Consider the following 24,206-nt stretch of genomic DNA (forward strand, 5'->3'; position numbering starts at 1 on the left):
GTTGAGCCATGTGTATTGGAGACAATGTAAGTGATGGCTTGAAGGTTTAGACTAAGATTTACTGCTTCTGATTCTTGCTTTGTTGATGCAACATGTTCCTATCTTCCTATCTTCAAGGAACATGGCTTGCAACTTTGTCCACTACAGAATTAACCACATCTTGTTCCTATAATTCATGTGAAGGTGACTTTGCCGTACATTACCAGTTGCCTACAACTTCCATTCTTATTCTCCTTTCTCAATAAAAGAACGCTTTACGGCAATGTATCCAGTTAAAAAGTACACACACACATCTCCCCAGCCTGATCTTTTGCTATAGGGAGGTAGGAACTAGATTTTTAGTCTAAGAATGAAAGATCTGTGGTAGTTAGGTAATGAGTCAACCTTTACCTCTTCCCTTTGCCTGTCTCCTGAGATCCTGTGCTTTTCTGTCATCACCTTTGACTCCCATGGGCCTGTACCAGAGGTACCCCTCCCACATGCCAAATCTCACCAGCCCTTGCATACTAATCACGTCCTCCAAAACATGTGCTAAATCCTCTTATCTTCAGGTCTTTGCTGAAGCTCTTGTCTTTGTCAGGAATGCTTTATCTCAGAAGTGAACAAGTGCTACACTGGTGCAACTGGGTCTGGTGACCACTTCTTGGTAAGTGAGGGCAAGACGCCCACAGGACCAGAAACATGTAAAGGCATATTAAGTATTTGTAAAATTAAAATGCACAGACACAGTAGAATCCAAGTAGAATTCATTTTTACTCGTTTAAAATCATTAACATCAAATTCCATAACACATAAAAGTGAAGATCACAATAGGTTTCAGACAAATGAAGGAATAGTCCGTTGGACATTTCATAAATTGTATTCAAGCCCAAATTTTTAAAAGGACAAAATTATTATGTATTTATTAAAATGGTGACCACTTAAACATCATCTGAATAATACTAGATAATATTCACTTTTATGAAATGTTGAGACTATTGAGAACCTAGGAACTTAGGTATAAAGATGAGCATTTTCAAAATTCCCAACTTACATGAGAAAAGATTGTTCTCTTACTGGTGAGTCAGAAACTATGATATACTTGTGTGACAAGTGCTGGTGTGTGGAGACAAGGCTAGCACCCATGACCGGCTGTGCTCTGGAAAACAAGCATGCCATGTTCCCATGCCACTCTGGGACATGGGAGACAGAGTCTGATCTAGGGCGAAACTACATGCAGGGCATGGAGAGGACTGCACCAGGGGCTCACTGAGGCTGGAGGACCACACAGAAAGCAGTGTGCTTTGACTTCAAAATGCATGCTAAGGGAGGCAAAGAAGCCTGGAACCTTTTCACCATTCCAGATCAGCAACTCCTAAGGAATTTGTATCAAGGTAGTTGGCAGTAAATATAAATGCTCACTGGTTCTGAATCAAGAGTTTAACTATCATAACAGATGCAACTTTGAGGATAGGCTAAAACTCAACTGGGGTGTCAGCTCAAAAGATGCTTGCCTGTCTGGTTTCAGCTAGCAAGGAATCTGTAAAAATGTTTACACGTCTGTTTTTGGTAAATTTATTTCACAAAGCCATCATGTCATTTCAAAAGGACAATGAGGTAAGTCACAATACAAAATTTATAAATGAGATGAGAGAACTATTTAAATATGTTTGCTGAGTAAAGATATTTTCACTAACTATAAAATCCAATAAAACAAACGACTAATAATTACACCACAGTTACTGTCAAAAGACTTTTAGACTGTAGTTTAAGTTCAAAAGGTTAAAGACTTTACAAAAACATAACATGAGACTATTAATTATATATGAAGAGTATGTAATTAGATACAGAAAATATTAATGTGTAGTTTTCTTCCTCTTAGAAACTAGCTTTAGGAAGTAAGACCAACTCCAATGAAATTCTGACTCCTGTAATTCTTTACCCCTGCCACCATAATCTGGCATATCCAAAGTGATCCAGTTACTTTGGCCACCAAATTAAGTCACCACTATGTTTCTATAATAATCTAACCAGGACAAAAGGGGGTAGCCTATACTTGTTATACAGTATTATGTAAATGTATTAATTTTTTTCATTATTCCTTATATTTTTCCAAAGTCCTGTTTTCCAGAACTTTGACCATTAAATATGTCTATGGTTCCAAACACTCATGTTCATTATGATAACACGTGGGATGAATCCATTCTCTGGAACGTGAGAAATGACATCCTAAATGACTGCAAACTCGCTATATGGGGACGCGGCTGGAGGTGCGATCTGAAGATCTGAGGGATGTTCAGGGAACAGATCTCTGACAAGAGAGTTTTAGCATTTTGATTTTCTTGAGAGTAACAGCCTGAGAAGGCAAAAAGTGTTCTATAATCTAAGGTACGGTGAGGAGCCCTTGCTCTCATAGCCAAACGTATGAAAACAGTATTCCTTAAAGACATGCAGGTTTATAAGCCAAGGCAAGCTTTGGCTAAATGATTGGTAGCTTTTGTTTGGCTCTGGAGGTTTCCATGGAAACAGCCTGAGACAGAAAAGGCAGCATTATCATCTTTATCCATATTGCCATCTGATAAAACTACACATTGATTCATTCACGCTCTCCAGAAGAGATGTATTACTTCTGATAAGCCTGGACAAAGGGAGGTATGAATTCTATCTGGTTATGCTCTCTATCTCCTTGCTTTCCTCCATTTGAAACCTTAAATTAAAATCCTGATAACACCTCCTCTGAACATTTCCCTCAGGAACCTCTAGTTCAAGTAATGCTTCAATAATCAGAAGCCAAACGAAGAAACATGAAGCACCAAATGGAGCTCCAATGCCAACTTCTTAAAAATCATATGACACCAAGCTTCCTGCAGCTGAAGAAATTATTCTGAAAAGTATTTACAGTTCTATTATATCAGGCCTCAGCCAGGCAAGAAATACAGTCTTAAGTGTTCATTACACACAGCTGAATCAGGTGGCACCATCCATTAATTTTTCTCCCTCTTTGTATCTAGGTCATTTGTGTGTGTATATATATATCTATATAGTGGTACCAATATCTATGTCTACATATTTAATATACTCACAGATACCACACACCATTATCTAATCTTATTTCAGGTTAGTGCTTCTCAGAAAGACCACAAAAGCAGCCCTAGCTCAGAATTCTCTATCTGAAGTACACAAAAATAAAAACCTCAACAACAAAATATAAACAAAACAAACAAGGTAAGGAGGCATGCAGCCTTTAGCACCATATTTACGATCATGGAGGGCAAGAGTGTTGACATAAATCGAAAGAGGAACCCAGCTCTGAATTTCCCCCTGGAATGAGATCCCAAACACAGAACCCTCTTACAGAGTCCAGTACTATAAAAAAGGGAAAGCCTGAGAAATTCTATGAACAGAAATGTCAAAATCCATGATTTACCAGAGAGATAGATAGATGATAGGTGATCTGACGTTGTTCCTTATTCTAAAAGCACTGAAGACATTATTCCTTAAGAACAAACTGCTCACTTTTGGAGATCAGTTGGGAAATCACTGCCAGCTCGATAAATTAAATGCTGCTTCAGTGAGTTAAAAAGACATGATATATCCCCCAAAAGGACCAATTTACTCATGGAAAGTAGGTTATTAATGAGCAGTTAGCTCCCTGATATCTGTGTAATACAGACGTGGGCTACACTAAAGAGATTCAACCTAGCACATACAATTGCACACTCCACATGGTGAAATATCTGAAAAACACCAGACCTCTGTGCACTATGGCGTCGGTGTGGGAATCTAAATCCCAAAATAAAGTCTCAGCTTGGTCCTTTCCATAAAAGGGACTTAAAGTCTAGGGAAGGATTTATTTCAAGATGTGCTGATGATTCTTGTTAAAGGGGGCACGTAAGAAGCTGGACGGCTACAAATGACTGTAGATATCTAATGCAAATCCCTCGTCTTACCAGTGGGAAAACTGGGGCCTCAAGAGGTGTCAGCCTGAACCGCTGGATGAACCATGAGCAGAAGAGAAGCCATGGAACTTTCAGTGTGGTACTTTCTCCATTTTGTTTCTCTCTCAATCTCCTTTAAATCTCAACATGTGTCACTTAATCAAGCTCCAGAAACATGACTAAGAAATAGCAGATATGAAAAACACTAAAATTTTTACAAAGATTTTGGCAATAGTTCACATTCTGATGTGCTTAATATTAACAAGAGGGAAAACCCCAGTCATCTTTTGGTAAAAATGGTATTTCCTGCATGAAACAAGTTCCTCTTGTGAGAGAGGTTTTCGGAGCTACTGGGAGAGCTCACAGCTGATGGCTTTCATATGTCCCATCTTTGGAGTAAGAGTTTGATTTGGCAGATCCTGTATCATCAGGTGGGCTGAAGTGACTGCTGTCTTGAGACTCTGTATCAATACTTTTGGTTTCTGACTGAAGGTGGACAGAAACCTGAACCGCTATCTCCTGGCCTTGTTCATTCAGAGAACCGTCATCCGAGTCTCCTCCTGGTGAGTTACTCCGGCCCATCTCTGGGTTAATGACATAGATGCCACCTTGAGCATTTAAGGCAGGTCTCTCTTTAATTCTTTCTCCCATGTCATCAGGGTCATCCACTCGCACAGCCTCAAACATCTCCTCAACAAAGGCCCGGCAGTTTAGAATAAGGGGCGGAAGAGGGACGCTTCTTGCCAGTTCTTCGATGTAACGGGCAAACTCCATGGTCTTAAATTGTGTGACTTTGGCGAGCTCCAGAGTTTTGGCCGATGTGATGATGGGGATGCGCTTTGCAATCTCAAAGGCCTTTTGAAGCTTCTCAGCTCCTTCAGTTCTGAAGAATTCATTGATAGCCTTCTCGGTCTTACGAAGATGGCTGCTCATCATGCACAGCCGTGTGACGTTCAAGATGAGGGTGATTGTAAAGGCAATCAGGCAGACGACCATGTAGTAGACACTCATGTCTCCTGAGGTGAAGATAACGCGCAGGGTGACAGAGTAGGAGGCACGAATTGGAGAGGTGGTGAAACATGTGTAGAGCCCTCGGTCATCAAAGGCTACACTGCTGATATTCAGGAAGTTATCAGAAACCAACCATTTTCCACCTGATAACCCAACAGACATAAAAAAATTACAGCATAAAAAATATTACTACTAAATATGCCGACTGCCTTACCAATACTCTGTCTCTTCGTGAGAGTGCCTTAACTCAAGTCATCTATTAGGTTCTATTACTTCTATACATCATGTAAGAAAGGGGAGGCTTTTATGTCCACAGTAGGATTTTAAACAGCCTGGAACTTAAAAAGGGAATCAAGGTCTTTCTTCCTGACACTAATGATTACCATTAGTAATTATTTCACTGCCAGACATAACAAGTATTTCAGGAGACAGGTCTACAGAACACTAAATGACTAGTCTTGAAAAAAAGAAAGAACAACAACTTTGTGTGTGTGTGTGTGTGTGTGTGTGTCTACACCACTCTCTCTACTTATACATTTTCATACACTAGAAGGAAATGGCCTCAGAAATACAAAACAATGGTTATTTCTGGGGTAATGGGCTGAGTGATTTACATCTTCTTTTTATTTAACTGTATTTGTTTACTTTCAGTAGCAAGAGACAAAAATTATTAAAAAAAAAACCCAACCCTACCAATTTAGTGCATTGTTCAATTACTAACTGGTTAACCTGACATGGCTGGCACGTGTGAATTTGTTTTGTTAGAAAAGGTCTGTTGATAGGATCTCCATTTTCTGGCAAGAGTAACTGAAATACAAGCCAAAAGATGGGAGGTGTTGCAAGTCAGGGTAAATGCATGGCTTGGAGAAGAGAATAAAGTTGAACTTAAGGCATCTAAGGGATGGTTAGGTTCTGTAATAAACCTGAAACATGCTGCCTCTCTTCCATACGTGAAAGTGTCTTCATTCAGGGAACATGTATCTAAAAGTATAGAAGAGTGTGAAAAGCAAACCCTACTGACTACCCACCCTGGCCCTGCCTGCACAATTCTGTTTGTGATAAATTCTCCGTGTATCCTGTACTTTAATCACGAAAGCCATTCAAAGAGGGAATGGATGGGCTAACCATCACCCCCATGGTGGTGTCCCAGAGGAGGCTGCATGGATGCTTGTTAAGCACCACCTGACTGCCTAATCTTAAAATCCTGAAGTTAAGAGGTCTTCAAGATCTCTTTCATCTCTGAGAGTCTATGGTTCTGGATTGTTTTAGTGGCACATCAATTAGTAAGCACTCTGGTTTATGCCCATTTGTACTATCATCAAAATTTATCTAAATTCTATAGTTATGCTTGGGAGCCACTACACTAACGTAAAAAAAAAAGAGGGAAATATGTAGCTATGAATACATTCATTATTCCACAAGCTGCTCTGTTCTACGAATTTGGAGCTATGAGAAGAATACTCTGTGAATCCAAAGTATGATGAAGTACATACACTCCATTCAACTGCTGTACTACGACCACAATGTAAACTCTCCAGCTTACTTGCTGATAATAGCTCACGATTTATGAACCTTACACTAGACTGACATGCTCTTTAAACTCCTCTCACTGGAGATTCATAAAACTTAATAAAATTTTCCAGGGCTGTTACTGAAAGCATCAGTGATAGATGTTGGTGGTTTTCTAAGTAAAGGCAAAACAGGAAAATGAATCTGCCATTCCACTTGGCTGGTCTCCTCCTAACCTAAGCTTTGTTTATGCATTTAGTCTGTTATGATCACCCTGACTGAATAATTCAGATCTAAGAAGTGTTTGGTCAGGGTCCTAGAGCCCAAAGGAAGTAAGAGTCTAGACGAATGTGTCCAAAGGTGAAACCCTAAATCATGTTCAAAAGACACATTCTGGGCACCACTCTAGAGATCCGGATTCAATAGATCCATATTCTTTAGAAGCTGATTAAAAATATTCTGTTCTTTCTAACAATTAAAACTCTTCAATCCCTTGGTGGCCAGTTGTTCAGTTTATAGAAAGTTAAAATGTTTAGCGTAGACTTTAGAAGAAAATGCCATCTGTCTCTTCTTCCATTTTACATCCTAATAGGAATAACCAAATATCTTCTATATTCCAAGAGGTCAGAGTATCTTTCTAACAAAAAAGACAGGAATGGCCTTTTCTGAAAGTGCAGCTTGTGAGTATCCCAGAATTTAATCTTTATCCCATTGATTTTCACGGTGGTTTCTTTTTGAGGTACTTTAACGCTTCAAAAAGATCTTTCCAGTAGAATATCAGTCAAGAAAATAGTGCTCTAAGATGTGTTCACAGGTTCACAAACAGCAAAATCAAGTAAAAACCTGTCAAAAATGAGACCTTGGTTGATTATGATGTTTGGGGGATTTTTAAGACTGAGAGGCAAAAAATTTAAGAGAAGTTCTCCTGTTTTCAAGTAAATTAAGGTATAACATAGAAAAAAATTGAGCTGGAAGGGCTTACGGAGCTCCTCCTCAGTGCCCTTCTAATTCTCAGGGGGACTTAAGTTTTACGCACAGAGCTATATTGTTTTTACTAAAGATTTTCTCTAAAATCTTTAGTAACTCATTTCCAGACAAAATTTTAAAACTTATGACAAACTTAAAGTTTAGCCAACCCTCTCCCTGTTGTAAGCACCTAGGGCTACCACACCGTACTGTGCACAATACAGTCTGGGTGAATGGGGTTGTGCAGTGTGTAGCCTGCACAACTGTCTGCAGCAGCCCTGATGTAGTCTACCCTCAGTGAATAAGAGGAGAGACAATAGCGCCCTGTCATCATGTGAACACCTTAAAAATGTTTTTCTTAATGTTTATTTATTTTAGAGAGAGAGCGAGAGAGAGCAAGCAAGCATGAGCAGGGGAGGGGCAGAAAGAGAGAGGGAAACACAGAATCTGAGGCAGGATCCAGGCTCCGAGCTGTCAGCACAGACGCAGGGCTCGAACCATCACGAACTAAAAGCCTGACCTGAGCCAAGTCGGATGCTCAACCAACTGAGCCACCCAGGTGCCTCACATGTGGACACTTTTTTTTTTAAGTGGGCTTTTTAAAAAATGTTTTATTTATTTTTGATACAGAGAGAGACAGAGCATGAGATAGGGACGGCGAGAGAGAGAAGGAGACACAGAACTGGAAGCAGGCTCCAAGCTCTGAGCTAGCTGTAAGCACAGAGCCTGACGCGGGGCTTGAACTCACAAACGTGAGATCTGACCTGAGCCGAAGTTGGAGGCTTAACCGACTGAGCCACCCAGGCGTCCCTGTGGACACTTTTTAAATTTATAACTATTTTTCCTTTCTTCTTCTGGTTAAGCAATTATAATTATTTTGATTTTTCTGATAGGTATAATACTCCAGGCCTTACAAAGTTTTAACTATTCCCCTGGCACTTCATTACTGAGAATTCTTTGTGGAACATGCCATAAAACCCAGCAGACAGAAGAAGTAACAGGAAACGAGTAACCCTGATGAGTTACCTCTGCCTCTGCCATCCAGTTGCTGTCCTTTTGAGTTGTACCAACGGACATCTTCATAGTGGTCGACTGTGAGAAGACACTCGATTGAAACACTAGTTCCCTCTTTGGCTATGATGACATCATCCCCTGAGTGGGAACCTGCTGAGAGTTCAAAGCTTGGAGGAAATGATGAATTGAAAGAGCTATGATTTGCTCCCAGTGGGGCCATTTGGTTGAAGCCTACATCTTCCAAAACAAAAGCTGCTGGCACAATAACACTCACCACTAAAATGAATAAGCAACAATGTGGCTTCATGGAAAAATGGGCGAAAATCTTGTTGAGATCTGGAGAACTCAAAAGCTTCTATACTATAACAAGAGCACGGTGGGTAATTTATTGCTTGGTAATAGAGTTTTCTATAAAAGTGGGAGATTCAGGTCGATTTTGAAATCTTGAAGGTTAAAAGATGTGAGTGGAGACCAACCTAAAAGAAAGCCAGATATAAAGTTTAAACAACAAAGACTCACAACAGGGAAACTCTACGTTCTAGAAGAGAAGAGATGTGAAATTGATTAGAATAACTGACACTGACATCAGGGAGCAAAACAGAAAGAAAACAACCTAAAAATCTCACAGAGACAGTAGAAAAAGCACTGAATCAGGAAATGGCAGGCAGATCTAGATTTTGGTCCTAGCTTTGCTACTAACAAGCCATAAGACTTTGGCAAGTAGCATTCTCCCTCAGCGTTTTCTCATCTGTCAAATGAGAGACTAGATGAGGCCTCTCAAAAGACTATTCTAGTTCTGAAAGGCTGTGATTCTATTTCACTCTGACAAATCTTAGGCAACAGGGAGCCAATGAAGGCTAAAATATTTAGCTTAATGATCTTTTATTTCAACCTGCGCCATTACCATCTGTTGTTATATCAATAATGTAAATCAACTGGTACATTATAATCATAAGCACAGAGCTCACAATTTGAGCAATCCAAGTACATAAAAGCTTTAAATAATGCAAGGATAGTTGGTAGTTTTTTGCTTTAATATTAGAAAGTAAACTGCACTACTACGTACACACAGTTACTGACTTTTGAGGTTTTAGAATCTCCCTCTTGAGCAAGAATGTTAGACAAAAGAATTTTCTTTTAATAGTTTCTTTGATATCAAGAGACAAAATACAGTACATTTAACAGTTTGTGAGAATACCAAGTTTTAGCTCAAAGTCTGCCAAATTAGCTAAGGGAGGAATTGACATCTTAAACATCTAGTTGGTAGAAATGCAAATATAAAGTACAGGGAAAGATTGCCAGACGAACAAAATACCATGAACAAAGAACAAAATACCCCAGTCTAAGATTTTATGTGATGATGATCATCTTCCTGGTAATCTGGTTCCTCTTTTAAATCAATGACTCTCAAAGAAAAATTTCAAATTCTATTTACTTTAAAAGACAGGATGAAATGCCTAGCTTTATTTCTTACAAAGGCTCAAAATAATTAGTTTGGAAATGACTCCCCTTTATACTTACACAAAGGCTGCTTGATCACACAGAACATAAAAAGCAATGGATCATTGTATTTGGCCATTAAACTCCTCAAAGTCTGAATCATAGTAAGCTGTAAATGTCATTTAATTTTCATTAGCCCTTTGAAAGGATGGTTGAATGATAATAATAATTTTCTAAATCTTGCTATATCTTTAATATTTTAGAGTAGAACAAAGGACTTCACACTTTGCTATACATAGCAGACTGAACACATGTGTTTATTTCTATTTCTTCCCCACACCCAAGTAAAATGATACGAAAAGAAACAAAGACCTTGGGCACTGGAGGGGATTTTAGAAATTATCTGATGTAACCCATTCACTTCACAGTGACTTGCTCCTTTAGGCTATACTGTATGTTAGTAAGAGAATCCTGGTCTCTATTGGGAGAGAGTAGTGAGTGGAAACAATGGAAATGACAGTTATTGAGTGACTGCCGTAAGCCAGGCACTGTGTGGGGCCTGACGTGTGTGACGTCCCAAGCTCTTTTTCAGTACAATACATACAACAGCTGCTGCACACGATTTTTGTCCTTTACTCAGGACGGGCTCTCAATGGCGACAGGAAAGGACTGTGCTGAGAAGGTGCTCCAGTCGTCCCCAGGACTAAGATCAAGAGTTCCTGTGGCTGCATCCAAGTCAGCATTTTCCCAGGTTCATTCCTTTCTTCTACTGGCAGGATGTCCCCCCCAGGATCAGCAGACAAAATTATTATTATTATTATTTATACCTTTTCTTTAAGTCAATTCATTATTTTGTTTTCATACAAATTTAAAATTTTTATTTAAATTCAAGTTAGTTAATATATAGTGTAATGACGGCTTCAGGAGTAGAATCCAGTAACTCAGCACTAACATCTAACACCCAGGGCTCATCCCAACAAGTGCCCTCCTTAATGCCCATCGCCCCTTCAGCCCATCCCCTCTCCCAACACTCCTCCAGCAACCCTGTTTGTTCTCTGTATTTAAGAGTCTCTTATGGTTTGCTTCCTTCTGTTTTTATCTTATTTTTCCTTCCCTTCTCCTGCGTTCCTGTTTTATTTCTTAAATTCCACATGTGAGTGAAACCATTTTAAAAGGAGAGTGTATTTCACATCTGTAAATAACAGAAACTATACCCATAAACATGAAGAAAACAAAGCAACGATATTAACTGCTGTCTGCTAAAGGTTCTGAGCCAGAGGCCGCCTCTCTTTGTTAGGGAAAACAAAAATAAAAAAAACAAATAAACCACCCACAACTCCACTTAATTCTAAGACTACCTCCTTTCTTATCTAGCCATCCTCTTCTTCTTCCCACCTGTTCCACCGAGTTCAGAACCACAATTTTAGACTAGAGGTATACATTGTCATCTCTCTTGTATTCACAGAGCACTTTCAATGTATTACAGACACCACCTCTGACTTCACGGAGTTTACTCTGGCAGGGGACTAACTAAACACATACAAAATATGGTAAATGCTGCCCACGAGAAAGTACAGGATCTTACAGAAGTACCTGATGTGGGGGAGCTAACCTGGTCACAGAAAGCCTCCTTGGGAAAGTGAGGTGTGTAACAGTACTGGAGGGGTAAATAGGGATGGTGAATGGAAGTGGAGTGTCCTAGTAAAGGGACAGGGAAAAAGCAGAGGGGTCACTGGTTAGGATATGTTCAGGAGAAAGAGCTACAAGTGTGGTAATGGGAATGGGTGGCCAGTGCGCTGGGTCAGCTTCCTGATTCTGGAAGCAGTCTGGGCCAGCAGCAAAACTGGAGGTGGACTTTGGGAACTGGAATGAAGCCTGAAGTGAGTGAAGGAGACCTTGGTCCAAGATGAGGAGATCAAATAGCTTGGAGGCTCAAGAGTGGGGCAGATCACCTGAAGGGAAGGTCATGTCCAGGATCAAGGCAGCTAAACACTGGAAATAGAAGAGAATGGACTCACCCTCCCTACTTGGACGCAGCAGCTCTGGAAGAATAAGTAGCCTCCACATGAGAGGGCTGTGGGGCAAGCGGTGTCCTGGCAGTGTTACTGCTGTGTGGAATTCGGAATTCCTTCTTGCAGCTTCCCCAGTCCCCTCTCCAGCTCTCCCTTCCACAGGAAGCCAGAGGATAGCTGGATGCAGGCTGGCTTTTCCGCAAGCCCCTGCAGTCACACCATCACACTACTCGCCGGCTCTGGGATGCGTTGCTTGTATCGCTAGGCAGCCCACCCCATCTCACCGATGAGTCAGTCCCTTAGGCAGAGGGACTCTATTTTTATTGCTATACTTCAAAACTAGCACATGTTCAATAATATTTCCTCATGCAGATTAGTTTAAATGTGATAGTGTGTGGGATCTTTGTAAACTGAAGAATGTTATGCAATAGGGATCATAATTACTCAAATTGACATGCATTTACAAACACTATATTCTGAGTCAGCTGATACTAACAATGTCCAGAGAACTTGGGAGGCATAGTGCCTAAAAGCAGTCCTTCAGTCAACCCCAACCCCCAAAGTCTTCATCACCATCTTGTCTTAGAAGATTATAGTGGGGACCAAAGATTGTAAGCTCAGAGTGTCTGAGCCAGGTTGACTACTCATATCCAGAGACCCTGTTAAAAATATAGATTCTTGGGTCCTTCCCTAGACATAGCGAAAACCTCTGGACTTGGAACTTGGAGTTTATGGTGTCTAATTAGCTCCCCGGATGATCCTGAGGCAGAGGGTCCATGGACTGCATTCAGAGACTTGGACTATACTTCCTTATTTCCTCTACAACAGCATTGCATAATGCACTGCAGGCTGTTTGAACACTTCCAAGAGGAGAGAACTATCACTCACATTCTATTCTGGACTTAGATTACCCTGGATCAGTGTAATTGCAGGCCTCTGAGAAAGGCAGGAAAGCAGAGATTCAGAGAACAGTCTCTAGAACCAGATTTCCTGGATTTGAATCTAACCAGCCCTGCAACTTTTGTAAATGACCTAATCCCTCTGTGCTTCAGTGCCCTCATCTTTAAAATAGGGAAAATACTAGTACCTGTTCCTAGAGGACTATTGTGAGATTTGAAGAAAATAGTATATATAAAACAGAGTCTGACAGTAGTAATCACTAAATAACTTCTAGTTACTATTACTATTTTTTTTAAGTTTATTTATTTATTTTGAGAGACGGACAGAGTGCGAGTGGGCAGGGGCAGAGAAAGAGGAAGAATCTTGAGCAGGCTCCATGCTGTCAGCACAGAGCCCCTTGGGGGCTTGAACTAAGGAAACTGTAAGATCAGGACCTGATCGTCATGGCAGGAGCCAAAATCAAGAGTCAGATGCTTAACCATCTGGAGCTACCCAGGCACCTCTCTAGATACTGTGCCAAAATCTACAGCTGATGGTAAAACCGTTATTTAAGATAAATGAAACATTTTTACTCAGAAGACTATGCAACCATTTAAAAATCTTAGAGAGGGGAAACATTATTACATAATTTCAATCTGTAATTTTAAATTTCACATTTTTCTTTTGCTCATGGCAAATAAACATTCTGCAATAATATGGATCAAACAGGCACTATAAACTGAAATTGGAGTCCAGCCACGATATGTTACATTGTTTTTATGTACTCTGAGTTTCTGGCCAAGAACCCTTGTTGTGATGTGCCTAGCTTACCTTTCCCTTTTGTGAGAGCTGCCTCCGTGTTCTGGGGCCCTGGAGGAAGTCAACCCTTTGGCTGACTAAACTAACTAGAAGCTTTGATCTTGGACCTTAGAATTGAGACACAGTGGCTGCGTTATGGCCAATGCGAGGAAGGGAAGGGGTCGAGGCAGTCCAGTCTGGGCCATATACAAAGAAAAGCAGAGAGACAGGACAACAGGGATGGCAAAAGAAGACAGGGATGGGGAGGAGGGGGATGTGGGCTGGGGGAGGGGGAGGAGAGCAGAGGGGAAGAGAAAGAGACTCACTGAAGTGCTGCTCTGGCTCCTGACAAAATTCTACTTCCTTCCTCCAATGTGATTTTTTTAAAAGAAATAAACGTCTTTATTTAGTTTCATTCAAAATTAAAACCACAAAAATTAAGACTAAATGTAAAGAAGGAAATGGAGAAATGGTTAGGTAGGAGAAAAAAGATTAAATTCAGCACAAGTGATTAAAGTGTGGCTGTGGCTACCTGGCAATCCTCATCTTGGATTTCCACCTCCTCTCCTCCTTATACACCCAAGTGTGGTGCACCAACTGCTCATGTGGCCAAGATTTATGGTTCCTATTCTCTACAGACACAATCGTTTGCCTTTACTAGATGTTTAGAGAAACCTACAAAATCGGGTTTAGAAAAATACTATGGACACTCTTAAACCACTCTTAGGTCAAAGTCAAAGGCGGCAGAAGTAGCCTGGTACACTGATTTTGAGCCAGGAGAGTAATATGTCCAGTCAGTAAAGGCAGGCTCAGCCTGGGCACTTCGTGTTCCTACCATGGATATCCCAAACACAAAGCACTTCTAGTCTGAGCTACTAAGAGACACAACCCATTTGCAAATAAGTTGGTGAGCAACTGGGACAGAAAACAGTGGCAAAGGTATGAACGGATCCAAGACGGTGACAGAAGAAGAAAAAAGAGAAAAGGAACAAATCACCCTTGGGATCAGAAAAACTCTTCATACTAAAATTCCTTTTACTTGTGTCAGAATCAGTCTGCTACTTTCAACAAAAATTACATTGACTATGACCATGCTACTCATTCTGGTGCAATAATTTTCAAACAACTCAGCTAAATCAAGGGCCCATCATGTGCAAGATGAAGTAGCAGGTACAGTAAGGGATGTCCAGGGCATCAGGATACTGGCCCAGACCCTCAGGAATTTACAAACTAGTTTTGGGATTTCCCATAATAATATCATGCCTGCTATTTCTTTTTTTTTTAATTAAAAAATTTTTTTAAGTTTACTTATTTTTGAGAGATGGGGGGAGGGGCAGAGAAAGAGGGAGACACAGAATCTGAAGCAGGCTCCAAGTTCTAAGCTGTTAGACATGGGGCTCAAACTCATGAAACCATGAGATCATGACCTGAGCTCAAGTTGGAGGCTTAACTGACTGAGTCACCCAGAAGCCCATGCCTGCTATTTCTTAATGCTGCAGTTGACATTTGAAGGCCAAGAGGAAAGAGTTCAAAAAGGAAATCAAACTGCCACCTTCTTATAGTTAAAAAGGGTTACGCTATGCTTGTGGGTGAAGTCACTTGGTAAAATGTTTTATTACCTTTCTTCAGCATTAATAAGAATAACAGAAAAGTGATACTCAAATTTAATCTAACTCCTTTTTCATCTTTTAGATAGAGTAAAATATCAGCTTTTCTAGGATCACGAATAATCAGAAATTTAGATGATTTTACCTGACAGAACCATTTTTGATATGGCTGTATCCTAAAAAAGAAAGAAAGGAAAAGAAAGAAAAGTGCCTAAGCTGTCATGCCTAACAGATTGCCTTGTTGCTGTTTCTGCCAGCTTCAGAGAGAAGAAATATTTCCATCCTGCTCCAGTTCTCAACAGAAGTAAATAAGGAAGTAATGTGGCTGATTTCCATTCTCATGGCTCAATGTTAAGTTGGCTGAGGAAGCTGCTGTTTGCACAAATAGTTCAGGGATAACACAAAGCAGGGAAAACACTGATGCCCAGATGGTATTGATTTCAAGTATATTGAGATATTAATGCTTTATCCTCCATAATTAAATGTGTCCTAGCTTGTACTTACAGCCTGCCTGCACGGTTACACTTGAAAAATGGACAAGTTCCCTCATGCCTGGCACACAAATGGTCGAAGTGGCATTCCAAATTGGCAAGGGGGAGAAAAAGCAAAAGAAGAGTAGAGTTTTAGCACTCCTCTATCCTTCGCAAAGAACAAACATAAAAATGTTCTGCTTATACTCAAGCATTATTATAGAGATCTGAAATATAAAAGGTTAGTATTATTCACACAGAAATCACCATCTTGAGGGTCATTTTCTGAAAAGTTCCTAATCAAAATGGCCCTTATGCCCCCAAGAGTATCTTGTAGCCATCACACACCTCGTAACTAGCATTTGGGCACCCAGCTCAAACTTCATCATATTTTCTGGCCCACTGAAAAGCCCCTTCCTCTGTCATATTGGAGCTCTGCTTTAAACCCACATTTTTTTCCTGTAACTGACTTATATCCTTTTGCCATAAGCATTTGCTGAGCTACTGGATGCAAATGACAAAGATCAATGTAAGGGGCCTAGATTTACAATCTTCTTACCCAATTTTTTTCTCTATAGTCCAAAAAATCAAAGTCCATATAACTAAAACAGAACTTCTCATTCTCACCCTTAGATCTACTTGTCTAGCATATACCTATCTTAGATGATAGCCACACAATATAATTCTTTCAATTTTGCAAGATCACAGTTACAAGATCATCATGGCTCCTTGGTAAGAAGCATGGACTGATGTGCCCGATTTTATCCCTGGATGAGCCATGGCTTGTGAGACCTTAGTTTTTACATCTGCAAGGTTATTTTAAGAGTAATGACCTCATACAGTAGTTGTGAACTGATATGGGTATAAATACATGCTACTGATATTATTGTTTCAGTTCCTAGATGTTTCTCAATTAAATCATACTATGTCCTACCCAAGGTCACAGTCCTTTTATCTTACCTGGGTACCACACTATTCTTTTAATTTCTAAATGGGTCTCATTAACCTCAATCATGCCCCAAACACTGCTCCTGAACACAAATCCAAGGAAGTCAAGACGATTTAAAAATCTATGGATTTTCCACTGCCCAAGAGATAAACTTTGAAAGTTGATCAGCCATCGATAATTTCCCAAGAAAACTCAGATGGCAGAACTGATGTAGCTGGATGGAGCCCAGTAGTGCCTGTGTGCAAGATTTTAACTGTTTGCTGAAGGAATGAATGGATCTAGAAGTCTGTTTTTTAGTTACATCTCTGTCACCAATTAGCTATGATCTCTAGTGATCTGTTTCCTCATCTAGAGGCTGATTATTATTATCATTCCCTTCTTTGCTTAAATCCTATAATCTTCCCAGCTTCTTGTCATGGCTCCAAGCCTTACCTACACTTGTTTTACTCTCTCTCCAAATAACTTTTTATTTTAAAGATCTGGTTCTTTATTGTTAAAGATTCCTATGTATTTTTTCTTTTTGACACCGTTGTAAATAGAGTTGTTTTCTTAATTTAAAAAATAAAATAGAGTTATGGTTCTAGTCGCCCCCTTTCCTTAAAACTTCCTGCCCCTCCCAACAATATTTCCTGTGGAAATTCCACCCTCTCTACAATATCCAACTCCAATTTCACCTTATTCAAGAAGCCCTCTTACTTAAACTCTCACCATTACCCTCTTAATTTCAGATAAATTTCTTTTGCTCCGAAAGTCACCTAGCACCCTGAGAGTACTCAATTGTAAGACTTAACAGTTTCCCTCTTCTATCAAATATCTATTTATCTGAAAGACTGTAAGCTTAAAGGTGAGAGTCTAAAAACCTTCTCAGCCTTTGGCATAGTCCTGGTTTCAACATTTTGAATCCAGATGCCCAATCAACTTGGCAGTTGCTACAAACTTCTTACTGACTTTCAAGAGTCTCAGATGCATGTAAAGTGAGTTACTGAGTCACTTTTCCATACTTAAACCCCAAATTCCATGCAATTTCTATTACCCCAGAAAATCAGAGGAAACTACCTATTTTATATTTCAATGAGTTGTTTGTTTTTTGAAGTAGGCATTTTTATCAAGCTACCAGGTGATAGCAATGCCCTTAAGTTTAAAGAACTACCATCAAAAGCAAAGGAATCTGAATGGTTTTAGGAAGTGACAATTATTATATATGGACATTGAGATGAGAATTCTGGGGCAACTGATGGAAGCTGGAAGGCGGGTTGTTAAAAGACCACATCCCTTTAACTTTCTGGGTCTTAATTGTTCACATCTGTACAATGAAGGTGTCTATAATGATTTTCTGGCTTTTAGTCTGGGTTGAGTGCAGTCTCACTGCTCAAAGACAACTGAAGAGATGCATCTTTCTGATGGTCAGTTATAATCTTGAAGTCATAAATCAGAGCATATCACTCTTCTGCATAGCCACCACCTTCAATTGTTTCCCGCTGTTCTCCAAATAAAAGTCAAACTCCTTGTACTGGCTCATAGACACTACAAGATTTGGCTCATTAAAGTCTCTGGCCTCATCTTCCTTCCTCTTTTTGGGCCCGTAACAGTAGCCTTTTTTCTTTTCCTTGACCGTGCTAAGTTTGTTACCACTATACGGCCTTTGCACTTGCTATTCCTTCTGCCTCGAGTGCCCTCAAGATCTTCATAAGAATTACTCCCTTTGTTCCATCACATTATGCTGTTTAATTTTCTTTAAAGAACTCACAACCATCTTTTTTCCCTCTCACTACTATTTTAGGTATCGGTGTTGCTTGTTGACTTGTTCACAGTCGGCCTCGCTCCAGAATGTCAACTACTTGAAAGCAGGGCCACAGTAGGCTTGAACCTCGGTGGGTCCCAGGCCCCCAGGGTAGTACGTGGCAGGTAACTCCCGCAGCTCAGACCTGGCCTTCAAAAGGGCCGCGGATATCCTAGCTCTCTTCACGTCGGACTCCGACCCACCAGTTCAAACCATGCCTCAGCACCTCCAGTACCTCCGTCACACGACCCCGACCGAGCCTTCACTTACCAGCCTGGCACTCAGCTTGTTCCTGCTGGAGCGGACGCTTGACCCGGAAGTGCTCTCGGGTAGGCGGGACCAACTCCGCGCTGAAGGATACTTCCGGGGCAGCAGGAGCAGCTTTTCGTCAGCGGTGGCGCCGGTGAGGGTGGTTGGGGGCTGGGTGCAGGGCTTCCGGGGAGGTGGCCGGCTGGGTGTGGGGGCTAGGGGTTCGGGGCCGGGCCCCTTAGGTGGCTGGGGAAGGACAGGAGGTGGCCTGGGGCTGGGCGGCTGACACCCCACGGCTGGACCCGGAGGCTGTAAAGCGCTTTGGTTGTTGAAGCGCTACGTGTCTGTGAAGAACTTGTCGTGGTTTTCAGCGTCGGAGAAGTTGGGAGCGCTTGTTGATCCCATATCTCCGGTTTGGGATCTGGTCTTGTGTGTGCGAACTAGTGGGAACGTCTGTCCGTCTAGAGAAAGCCATATTAATAATGACAGTAATGAGACAAACAACCACAGCCTCCGTCCTAACAGCAGATATTACCTCTGCGAGGCTGTGTGCCGGTGTCTGTTCCGAGAGCCCCTCGCGTACCGCGTGTGGAGGACCCTCTGTAGGAACCCTGCCAGGCTGGTATTCTAGCCTGTTTTACAGTTGAAGAAACGGAGGCGAGCCGGCTAGGTGAACTGACTTCCTCGCAGTTACCGACCTCCGGACGGAAAGTTGGAAGAAAGTCTAATTCCTGAGCCCGTGCTCTTAGCTGCTAAGCTAAACCCCTTCCATTTTGGTAACTGTGGCTGGAAATTCCCAGGGAAAATGGGGGAAAGTATATGCCTATATGTGTGTACATATATATGTAAATGTGTACATTTTTATTTTTAAGAAATATGACTCAGCCATTTAATTTTACTTGCAGTGTTTCAGTTCTTGGAGGTTTTTTTTCACTCCAATCATGAAAATAACAGATTATAGAACGTTTGGAAAACTTACAAAAACATGAAATAGTGCAGTCCGTATACCTGAAATTTATTTTTTTTTTCCTCCCTTTCCTGTTAGAGTATGAATCCATTGAGAACAGTGATAACAGCCATTCTAATAATGAAAGTGATGGTAATGATAACGTGAACAGCTACCACCTTTCCACCTAGCCAAATGTCTTAGCACGTTCTAGATGCTCATTAAGTCTTTGTTGCACAAATGAAAGAATAGAGATAACCAGTGTTTAATATTTTGGAATAGGTTCTTCCAGTCTTTTATAAAATCATATAAGATTATTTATGTAATGTGTTTGTTATATATGCTGGATAGCCCCTTATCTGCAGGTGCTATGTCCCAACATGTGAGGTAATAAAATGCCTATGTGGTGAGAGGAGGCGAGGTGAATGATGCAGGCACTGTGGTGTAGCATAGGCCACTGCTGACCTGACAACACCTCAGAAGGAGGAGCATTTGCTTCCAAACAGTGGTTGACCTCAGGTAACTGAAACCACAGATAAGGGAGATTATTGCATATGGTGTACTATTTAAAAAATATATAGTATCATATGTTGTAACTTGGAAAGAGCATAAGGAAAGTGAAATGATAGTGTAAAAAAGTACAAAACATTGAATATTATGCAAGAACTGTGTAGTCTTTCCTGTGAGGCTCTTGGAGTAAAAGGGGGAGAAATTGTGTTCCAAATTAATTCTCAGTCTCCAAAGCTTGGCACATAGTAGGTACTCAAAAATGTTTGCAAGTGAATGAATGAGTATTTCGGAGTTGGTTTGTATGTGTGTAGGTAGTAGTGTCTGCATCTTTTTCCCTCATATTTTGGAGTTGGTTTGTATTTGTGTAGGTAGTAGTGTCTGCATTTTTTTTTCCATGTGTTTTGGGAATGTGTAATGTATGTATATCATATACCCATATGATCTGGGCTCCATGGTGTTGTGTAAATCTGCCTTTCTAGCCTTACGCCTTTCCAGCATTCTGCCTGCTGTGTTAACTACTGTTACTTGTCCATGTTCCACGTCCATTCCATTGACACTTCTTCCAGATGTGTTGTTTCCACACCTTGAATTTTCTCATTGACACCTTCACCTCTCAAAATCCCAATTGCCCTTTAAGGGAAGTGCTGCCAGCTCCGACTCCTACAGCGGCTAGTCAGGTAACAAATGAGCCAAGTAGATGTAGGTGGAGATTGTAGGGAACTAGGTCATATTCTGACTAAAAAGGCCCAGCAACTCTTTGGCTTGAGCTAATTATTACCATGTCAAAAGTGGGCCCGGTGTTACCAGATATTTCAACTTCAGGGGAAGTTGAAAATCTATATTCATATATATAAAGTCTGATTTTTAAGTTTAGCAATTAGTACAAAAGTTTAAACACTGTGCAGGCCAAATAAAAACATTGATACACTGGGTTTAGCAGTCATTCCCGGTTTGTGGCCACTATTCTGTGCTCATTTCAAATACTTTGTACATGAATCATATTGTCTGATTCTAGCAGACTTCTCTGTTCTTTTAGGATTTTGTGTATACCTCAATTATAGTGCTGTTTCCAGGCTGCCTTGCTTCTTAGTATGTCTGTCTTTTCTAGCACATTAGAAATATTTTGATGGCTTGGATTGGGTCTAATTCTCCATTAGTAAATATTGGTATAAAATAAATGCTTATATATACCTGAAACTTTGGTATGTGTATAACTATGTATCTGTGAGATACATTTATTTCTCATCTGGTGATATTTGGCTGTCTGGGAAACCATCTGCCTTTTGTAAAAAAAAACAAAAACAAAAAACCCCAAAACCAAAACCCAGCAGCATCTTGGCTTTAATTGCCAAAGAGATGTACTTTTGGAAGGGATTGAATTGGTTAACAGTGTTATTCGAAAGCTGGTTTGATTTAGAAGCTATCTGATGGCTTAAATTTCATAGTCTTTTCTCTCAGAAGTTTAAGTAGAAATGATTAATTCTAAGATTTTTTAGTGACACTAAATGAAAGGAAAAATTGGTAAATTGGACCTCATTGAAATGAAAACCATTTGCTCTGTGAAAGGTCCTGTGAAGAAGGTGAAAAGATAAGCTACAGGCTGGGACAAAATACTCACAGACCCCATATTGGAAAGAGGGCATAAATCTATAATAGAGAGAGAGCTCTCCAACTCAACAGTAAACAAAACAGAACAACCCCCAGTCCAGTTAGAAAATGAGCAAGAGATACAAATAGGCATTTCACCGAGGAGGATATCCAGATGGCAAATACGCACATGAGGAGATGTTCTGTATCACTAGCCATTCGAGACCTGTGACGTAAAGTCACAGTGAGATTATTATTACACACCTGTCAGAGTGGCGCAAACAAAGACAGATCGCCAAATGCTGGTGAGAAGGCTGAGAAACTTGGTCACTCCTACGTCACTGGTGGTAAGGTCAACTGGTACAGCTACTCTGGGCGAGAGTGGCAGTTCTCATAAAACTGAACAAGTACTTAACATATGACCCAGCAGTTATACTCCTGGTCATTTATTTCAGAGAAATGAAAGCTCGGTGTTCCCACAAAAAGCTGTACGTTGATGTTTGTAGCCGTTTTATTTGTAATAGACCCAAACCGGGAATAGCACAGGTATTCTTTGATGGGCAAATGGTAAACAAACTGAAATACATCCATACCAAGGAGTACTGCTCAGCAAAAGGAAGAAACTATTGATACAATAACTTGGATGGATTTGGGGGGACTTAGGCTGAGTGAAAACAATCTCCAAAGGTTACATACCATATGAATCCATTTATATAACATCTGTATAGAGATGGAGAACAGATCATTGTTTGCTACGGGTTGGTGGGGCTGGGGTGGGGTACCTGGGTGGCTCAGTCGGTTTAATGTCCAACTCTTGATTTCAGCTCAGGTCATGATTTTGCAGTTTGAGGGTTCGAGCCCTGTGTTGAGCTCTGTGCTGACAGTGTAGAACCTGCTTCGGATTCTTTCTCTTCCTCTCTCTCTGCCCCTCTCCTGCTTGCGCTCTCTCTCTCTCTCTCTGTCTTTCTCTCTCTCTCTCTCTCAAAGTAAATAAATGTTAAAAAATATATATAAGAAAAAGGATAACCCAGGGGATCCTTGTGATTGAACTGTTCTGTATCCTGAGTGTGGTGATGGTCACACAAATCTGTACATATGATGAAATTTCATAGAACTAAACACACATTCACGAGTGTCTATAAAACTGATGATATGGTCAGTGGGTTGTCTCAGTTTCCTGGTTGTGATATTATATTGTGGTTACACAAGTTGTTGCCATTGGAGGAACCTGGGTGGAGGATATTCAGATCTGTCTGTGACTCTGATAATCTCAAAATAAAACGCTTAAAGAACTTAGACCAAAAAACCCTATAGAATTAATTTTTTCCTTTGTCTTTTATTTTACCAGGCAATGATCTAATCATGTCAGATAAAGATGATATTGAGACTCCAGTGATAACTGAAGCAAGCTCCATCCTTGAAGATGGGAACTGTGAGCTGGCCCCGAATCCTGAGTCTGCTGAGCAAAGTGCCAAGCCAGAGGTTAATTCGGAACCTGTAGTTTTCACTCGGAAAAGACCGGAGTCCAGACCTTCCATTGACCTTGAGACTTCAGAAGTTCTCCCTGTTGAGGCCTCACAGGCTGCAGGCAAAGTAATGTATTTATTAAAACACTGGAATTAAAAGTTTGAGTTAGAAGGAATTTGGAATCAAAACAATTTAAGATTGTACCTATTTCTTTTTTGAAAGCCACAAAAAACAATTTCCTCAGTTTTATAAATACCTTTAGTAGTTGCCCCTGCTACATGGTGCTTAAATGCAGGTAACATACATCTGTCAGTCAAACAGTACACTTTTTTTTTTTTTTTGAGAGAGGGAGAGTGCACATGTGCATGGTGGGGAGGGGTAGAGGGAGAGGGAGAAAGAATCTTCAGCAGGCTCTGTGTCCAGTGTGGAACCCAACGTGGGGCTCCATTTCAGGATCATGAGACCATGACCTGAGTCAAAATCAAGAAACTGGATGCTCAACCGACTGAGACACCCTCAGTGTTGACACCAAGCAATATAATTCTTTAGCTAAATGATATGTATTTGTTCACCTGTACATTGGGGTAATAATTAGGTACCCTGTCTATGTATTCTCTTATTCTCTACTTTTTCATTTTCTTTTGCCTTTTGTTTTTCTGCCTACTGGGAAGAATAGGAGACTGTTTCCAAAGATGTACCTCAGACGGGATGGGGATATTGGGGCAGCTGGGGCAAGTCCTTACTCTCTTCAGCCTCAGCTACAGTAGCTACAGTAGGTAAGCTCCTCCTTTGCTTTATTAATTTTGTGTGTGTGTGCTGTAGATCTGTGTTAAAAATGACTTTGTTAGTAATTTCTCTTGCATGTTTACTTAAGGGCTTTATAATTTGAGATTTGGGTAGGAAGTATAGGCTGGTTTATAGTATACCCAGAATTTCTTTTTTTTTTCCCCATAATATTTTATCGTCAAATTGTTTTCCATACAACACCCAGTGCTCTTCCCCTTAAGTGCCCTCCACCATCGCCACCACCTCTTTTCCCCCCTCCCTCTTCCCCTTCAACCCTCAGTTCATTCTCAGCATTCAATAGTCTCTCAA

General features: G+C 40.6%; 2 protein-coding genes across 4 annotated transcripts in view; one reads left to right on the forward strand and one right to left on the reverse strand.

The window, feature by feature from the left end:
• Positions 1–734: 734 nt before the first annotated feature.
• On the reverse strand, positions 735–18,681 carry MFAP3 (microfibril associated protein 3). 3 transcript variants are annotated; one of them, XM_029942981.1, is made up of 4 exons: positions 18,623–18,661; positions 10,462–10,626; positions 8,430–8,893; positions 735–5,071 (listed from the first exon to the last, which is right to left on the reverse strand). In XM_029942981.1, exons 3-4 carry the CDS (start codon positions 8,722–8,724, stop codon positions 4,278–4,280), a joined length of 1,089 nt encoding a protein of 362 aa, XP_029798841.1. In that variant the 5' UTR covers positions 8,725–8,893; positions 10,462–10,626; positions 18,623–18,661; the 3' UTR covers positions 735–4,277. The 3 variants fall into 3 exon arrangements, with proteins under 3 accessions (XP_029798841.1, XP_029798842.1, XP_029798840.1); XM_029942982.1 differs by lacking the exon at positions 18,623–18,661 and adding an exon at positions 15,658–15,675 and having other exon boundaries at positions 10,462–10,623; XM_029942980.1 differs by lacking the exon at positions 10,462–10,626 and having other exon boundaries at positions 18,623–18,681.
• Positions 18,648–24,206, forward strand: part of FAM114A2 (family with sequence similarity 114 member A2) — a 29,667-nt gene continuing 24,108 nt past the window's right edge. The window contains exons 1-3 of the mRNA XM_029942978.1: positions 18,648–18,755; positions 22,993–23,237; positions 23,788–23,887. Coding sequence (XP_029798838.1) covers positions 23,007–23,237; positions 23,788–23,887 — 331 coding nt within the window. The 5' untranslated portion in view covers positions 18,648–18,755; positions 22,993–23,006. The remainder of the gene's footprint in view (positions 18,756–22,992; positions 23,238–23,787; positions 23,888–24,206) is intronic.

Source organism: Suricata suricatta, chromosome 6 (assembly GCF_006229205.1).
Source record: "Suricata suricatta isolate VVHF042 chromosome 6, meerkat_22Aug2017_6uvM2_HiC, whole genome shotgun sequence".
NCBI classification, from domain to species: Eukaryota; Metazoa; Chordata; class Mammalia; order Carnivora; family Herpestidae; genus Suricata; species Suricata suricatta.

Bases quoted from the DNA above. Each gene is read 5' to 3' on its own strand.
- MFAP3 (XM_029942980.1), bottom strand. From the start codon at position 8,724: ATGAAGCCACATTGTTGCTTATTCATTTTAGTGGTGAGTGTTATTGTG. The intron at 5,072-8,429 runs GTAACTCATCAG...TTGGGTTATCAG, and splicing joins ACTGGATGGCAGAGGCAGAG to GTGGAAAATGGTTGGTTTCT.